General features: G+C 36.1%; 4 protein-coding genes across 4 annotated transcripts; 2 read left to right on the plus strand and 2 right to left on the minus strand.

Annotated features, from left to right (window-relative positions):
* Nucleotides 1–1,083, minus strand: SPT23 (Spt23p; the record flags this gene model as incomplete). The annotated part of the gene is made up of 1 exon (XM_001643523.1): nucleotides 1–1,083. A coding segment is annotated over one exon (1,083 nt), but the record flags the coding sequence as incomplete, so codon positions are not given.
* Nucleotides 1,084–2,058: 975 nt separating this feature from the next.
* Nucleotides 2,059–2,658, plus strand: INA22 (Ina22p; the record flags this gene model as incomplete). The annotated part of the gene is made up of 1 exon (XM_001643524.1): nucleotides 2,059–2,658. One exon carries the CDS (start codon nucleotides 2,059–2,061, stop codon nucleotides 2,656–2,658), a length of 600 nt encoding a protein of 199 aa, XP_001643574.1.
* A 100-nt stretch (nucleotides 2,659–2,758) lies between these two features.
* ARC19 (Arc19p) lies at nucleotides 2,759–3,274 on the minus strand (the record flags this gene model as incomplete). The annotated part of the gene is made up of 1 exon (XM_001643525.1): nucleotides 2,759–3,274. The coding sequence occupies one exon, from the start codon at nucleotides 3,272–3,274 to the stop codon at nucleotides 2,759–2,761; it is 516 nt and encodes a 171-aa protein (XP_001643575.1).
* Nucleotides 3,275–4,003: 729 nt separating this feature from the next.
* Nucleotides 4,004–5,596, plus strand: PRP40 (snoRNA-splicing protein PRP40; the record flags this gene model as incomplete). Its single annotated transcript, XM_001643526.1, has 1 exon — nucleotides 4,004–5,596. The coding sequence occupies one exon, from the start codon at nucleotides 4,004–4,006 to the stop codon at nucleotides 5,594–5,596; it is 1,593 nt and encodes a 530-aa protein (XP_001643576.1).
* Between the last annotated feature and the right edge of the window lie 397 nt (nucleotides 5,597–5,993).

The raw sequence follows: 5,993 nt of genomic DNA on the forward strand, positions 1-5,993 counted from the left end.
GTGATTCTTGTTGTGATTATTTTGTAGCGTGAAAATAGGAGTGGTAGTAGTAGTAGTAGTAGTTGAAATTGAAGAATTTGAAGATAAGGGTTTTTTATCCATGATTTGAATTGGAGACGACAAATTTTTGGCTAGGATGTCATTATTTGAATTTTTCAATACGAATAAGATTTTGAAGCCGTCGTTTGATTTATGGTGTCTTGTGTAGCAAACCATTCTTGCTATTAGCTCTATTGAGGAGGAGGAAGAGTTGTTGTTGTTATTGATTGGGAAAATCTGTTTGTTGTTAAAGATCAGAGCACTTTTATTTTTGTTTGTACACCATAGCATGTTATCGCTTAAACCTGACTTTCTTCTTGAGGCTCTTCTTTGTTCTCTTTTGACACACATTGAGCATACTGTGATGAGTTTATTTGTTGAGTTGGACAGTAGGTATGCCTCCAAGAAGCCTATTTCATCTTTAAAATTTTTTGGATAGTTGATAATTTTTTTAGTGAGTAATAGTTTTTGCTTTGAGATACAATTTGAAGGTAGATGAACGATATTTTGTTTTAGTAGAGGAGGGTTAAATTTCAAATTGATATTGATTTGATTTTCTACTCTACAATTTTCTGGTAATTTTGAGATGACGAGTTGATGTGGTAGATAATCGTTATTGACACTTAGGTATTCGTTAATTCTGTTTTGCATGTCTATTTCGTTATTTGTCTTTTCGTCATCGGAGAGTTCAGTTTTATTACCAAAAGTGACAGTGTTATCTATCAGGATCTCGTACATGTTGTTTGTATTTGTTATTTTTTTCTTGTTTGAGGTTGAGGAAGTGCTGTTGCTGTGGTTCATGATATTTTCTTCAGTTTTGATGAAAGTGGTGAACAATTCTTCGTTGTTGTTGAACTTGTGATCTGTTTCTATTTCCATTTCGTTTTCGATTTCATTTGGGTATAGGAATTCATCCAATAGATCGTGAATAGCAGTGCTTGAAGCACTGCTATTCAAGAGATCGTCTTCGTCGTTGTCTAGTATCATGTGTGAGTCTAGCATGATAGTGTTGCTATCGTCATCATGCGAGTGTAGATGTTGCATGCCAGTGGAGAGAGAGAGAGAGAGTGTGTGTGTGTGTGGGTAACGGATACGATGTTGGTTGGGGTAGGATGTAGTGTGAGTGATAATTGTTTGGGAAGAGAGTCTCAATTTCTATATCTGTGTGTATGAATGAATATATATATATATCTTGATATATATATATATGAGTGGGTGGGTGTGTAGGTGTAGGTGTAGGTGTAGGTGTATGTGTATAGTTGGTGATGGGTATTGTTTTATATATATGTAAGGTAAGCTTTGGAAGACATGAGGAATAGATATAAGTTACACAAAGACGATCTAGTTGCCACAAGTATGAAGAGAACAGACAGATGGATGTGATGGGATGTGGTGGTTTGTAGTTTGTAGTTTGTAGGTTGTTGTAGATTGCAGATTTTGCAGATGTGTTGCAGTTGCAGTTGCAGTTCTGGATGAGCCATGGGATTTCCAAGGCGGTTCTGCGGGAGCGACAGAGCGAGAACTGAGAATGGGAATTGAGAGAAACAGAAAGAAACAAAACTGTTGGATTGTCCGGGTAAGCGAGGTGGGATTGCAGAGGTAGAGGTGTGGCTGTCTCTGTCTGTGTCTGTCTCTCTCTCTGTGGCAGATGGACAGAAGCATGTGGACGTGGATGGATCGATGGTTGACGGTGGATGCTTTGGTTTGGTTTGGTTTGTTGTTGGACTGGCCCACTCTCTCTGTGTCTCTGTGTGCTGGTGCCCCATCCAACAAAAAAATGGTTTCGATGCTTTTTGGGTTTTCGGTGTTTCGGGTTTCGTCTCGGGTGATGTGCACGTGATTCGTGTTTGTCGCTGTCGGCTGGTCACCCCATCTCTCTCTCTCTCTCTCTGTACTCATCAAATCATATCACATACAAGTATACTATATGCATAGTATACTTGTATATATGTATATATGTATATATAAAGAGAGACACAGAGAGGCATCATCCCATTGCACACACACCAACCACCTGCCATGAAATCAAGACTGTTCTCAACCACCGCCAGTCTCAGAAATAGCTTGAGAAACTCTACAACCACCACCTCCCCCACTCACACAAAATCCTCAAACGTTAAACGCTATGACACCACTTTGATCAAACCTGTCCTGGTAGTCCTCTTCTTCGGTTCCGTCCTGTCCGCCGTCACAGACCAACAACGTAACGTCTCAGAACTGAAAAGAAGATACAATCTCAAACTAGACATCTTGAACAACCTGTTGACAAGAATAAAAGCACACAACGACTACAACTTCGACCTGGCCAAGGAACTCTTCTTGGTAGATAAACTATTCACAAGATCAAACAATTGGAACTCAATCATCGACAAGACTCCCTCCACAACCAATGATTACTCCTCGAAAACAATATTGGATAGTCTGAATGGCTCAACTAACACAGACCAATCTTTGGATGATCTCTGGAATTCAATAATAAATGAAGTTAATACTACAACCACAACCGCGGTCACAACCAGAGTCACAGCGGAACCAACTGTCGTTCAATCTACTCCCCCAGTCACACCTCCAACGCAAACGCAACCTGATGTCTCAACTAAAATTTCAAAATTTTTATAACTAAATAAACATATATATACATACACACTCACTTATACATACTCACCCACTCACATATATATATATATATTCTTCGTCTCTCTTACACAACTCCCACTCTCTAGTATACAAACTCCCCTAAATATGCCTCTGCTACAAATCTAGCCCTTGCATTCAAAAACAATTTCATTTCACTGATCTCTTTGTCTACTTCTTCCATAAACTCAATTATAAAATCAACTAGTTTGCTGGTCTTCATGGTCTCTGTATGCTTGTTGGTGATTAAAAATGAAATACTGTATCCTGCAATTGGTGTACGTCTCAGAATATGAAACGATTCTGCACGCTGTTCCAAAAATCTCGTGAACTTATGTACCAATATCTGTTCAATTTCATCTGCTTGCTTGACCTTGATGTTAACACGAACGGAATTGACACTGGTCTCAATTAGAACTTGTTCATTCTCGTTACGCGAAACATGCATAGGTTGTAATAACAACTCAGCACTTGTGTTGCCAACTTCAATCTCTGGTCTATTATGTCTTTCAACTTCTTGTGATGAAAAATTACTTAAAGTCAAGGCTGCTTCAAGTGAATAGCGCACTGCTGTTAAATATGGACGTAATGATTGTGACATAATGCAATATAAAATGGACCCTTCGCTTTGCTCTCCTAGTGGAACAATACCTACTACACCAATCGATATCTAATGCTTGTTTAAACATGTATTTCAATCAATCAATCCAAAGTACTCTTTATTTTTATATAGTTCATTCAGGTCAAAGGTTTCGGATTATGCCCCTTTTCGAAAATATGTTATGCGCTTGTTAAGGAGGGTAAACCCAAGTGGAAAATTGATACAACGAAACGCAATGCAACGTAAATTCGAGGCTGTTAGGACCCACCCTCTTACCACTGCCACTAAGTAATTAATCATAATCACTATATTTGTATGGTTGAAAATTATACATTCCTTTCCATCTTTCTCTTATTAAAATTCAATCGATGGTTATCAATCGACAAGAAATTGAAATAAAATCAATGGAAATGAAAGCGGACAAGTCCAATTCATCATTGCAACCCCATGTATACAATTATTTCCCAGAATATTAAATTTGACTCCCAGTTCAGAACAGTCAACCCTCTATTACAATCACTTTTTTATTTAAATTACTGACATCCCACCTTTACTCAGTTTTAAATATCAAAACCGTTTCCCGAGCCTCATCGATTTTTAACAACTGCTAAAAAATGTATATGTAGATATGAAGTATACAGCTATACAATAGAAAATATGTCATTTGGATGATGGTATAAGGTCATTAGGACGTGAAAGGGATCGGTTCAGGATTGTTAAATCGTTGGAATGTCTGATATTTGGAAAGAAGCTAAGGATAACAACGGAAGGGTCTATTATTATAATTCAAAGACCGGTGAATCAAGATGGGAAAAACCAGTTGAAGCACCTTCTAAACAGGAACAATTATTGAAAAAAAATGGTTGGAGCATAGGGAAATCAAAGGCTGGGAAAATATATTATTATAACACTAAAACTGGTGAATCTAGTTGGGAATTGCCAAAATTTGATGAAGTTAAAATCATCGATAAGGAACCTGTAAAAATTGAAGAAAAACGAATTGTAGAGACAACGGATAATAAAAGTGGAACTGAGATTGCAGTTGATAGCAATTTTATTAATAAATCAAAGATTCTCCATGCTCCTAAAAAATCTAAAGAAGATGCTGAAAAATTCTTCATGGAAATGTTAAAGGAAAATTCAGTTGATGCAACTTGGTCATTTAGTAAAATTATCTCAGAATTGGGCAGTACTGATCCAAGGTATTGGTTGGTAGACGACGATCCTATTTGGAAACAACAGACGTTTGAAAAATATTTATCCAATAGAACAGAAGATCAACTTCTACAAGAACATATAGAGATTAATAAATTTCAAAAGGCATTCATTGATATGTTGAAAGATAAAAAGGAAATTCACTACTATACTAGATGGTCAACTGCAAAGAGGCTGATTGGTAATGAACCTATATATAAACATTCTACCGTTAATGAATCTGTTAAAAAGGCAACTTTCTTCGAATATATTGGTGGCCTAAGACAAGAAAAAGATCAAGAAGATCAAAAATTAAAGGACCAGGCTTTAAGAGAACTTAGAGAATATTTGAAGTCCATTGTGTTCCAAGATACAAACTCAACTTCTAATTTAAGGCTTCCCTTGACTTGGCAACAACTTTTAAATAGTTACCTTTTTGAGAAAAGTAAAAGATATATGGCAAATAAGCATTTCAATATATTAACCCAGGAAGATGTTCTAAAGGAGTATTTAGAAATAATAAAAAGTGTTGAATTAAATTTTGTCGATAAATTAAAAGAAATAGATGCTAAAAATTACACCCAAGATAGAATAGCAAGAGACGGTTTTAAGAAGCTTTTGAATGATGAAAAATTGATCAAAATCAGGGCTAATTCAAAGTGGTCGGACTTGTATCCAAGTTTCAAGAATGATGAACGATATTTGAATACTTTGGGTAGAAAAGGTTCTTCTGCACTGGATTTATTTTATAGCATGGTTGAAGAGAAAAAGTCATCGATCATGGCCCAAAAATCGATTGCACAACAGGTATTGATAGAAAACGGATACGAATGGCCTAAAGGTATTGAACAACTGGATAGCTGTCGAGCAAATATCATGGTATTATTGCGTGATGATAGCAGGTTTTCAAAGGTTGATGAGGAAGATATAGATTTGATAGCGGATGAATTAATCAAGAGTAGAAAAGATAAAGTACAACAAGAGATAGAAGTAGAAAAGCGTATCTTGGAACAGAAAAAGAATTACTTTAAGATAATGTTAAACAAGGTATATGCTAATGATGAAAAGATAATGTCTGAACCCTGGGAACTGGTTAAACCTAAAATTTGCAACACTTACGGAGTATAAAGCAATCAATGAAGATGGTAATGAGAAATTGAAAGAGGAGCTATTCAATGAATTTTCAAAGCCAAGATTCTGCTAAATCTGTAGAGGATAGGACGCCGATTAATACGAGTAAGAAGAAGACTATTGTCCCCCTGGCAGTTTGAATTGGACTTCTGAAAAAAAAGTGGGGAAGAGTTGGTTGTTATTTAAGGATTCAAAATTTATGAATTCACAAACTTTTTATGGAATAAAATTTTTTAAGGTTTTATTGCTTTGGTAAAACAATGGTTAAATTTATAAGTTAAAATGATAAAAAGAATTGAATTGGTTTTGCTAAAGAGGGGGGTGGGGAAGAATCCAGAAGAGGTGTTGGTGGGGATGCTTGTGGGTGTTCCATTTTAAAATCAGAGAATATTTT

Source organism: Vanderwaltozyma polyspora, genomic scaffold, assembly GCF_000150035.1.
Source record: "Vanderwaltozyma polyspora DSM 70294 KpolScaffold1073 genomic scaffold, whole genome shotgun sequence".
Lineage (NCBI taxonomy): Eukaryota > Fungi > Ascomycota > Saccharomycetes > Saccharomycetales > Saccharomycetaceae > Vanderwaltozyma > Vanderwaltozyma polyspora.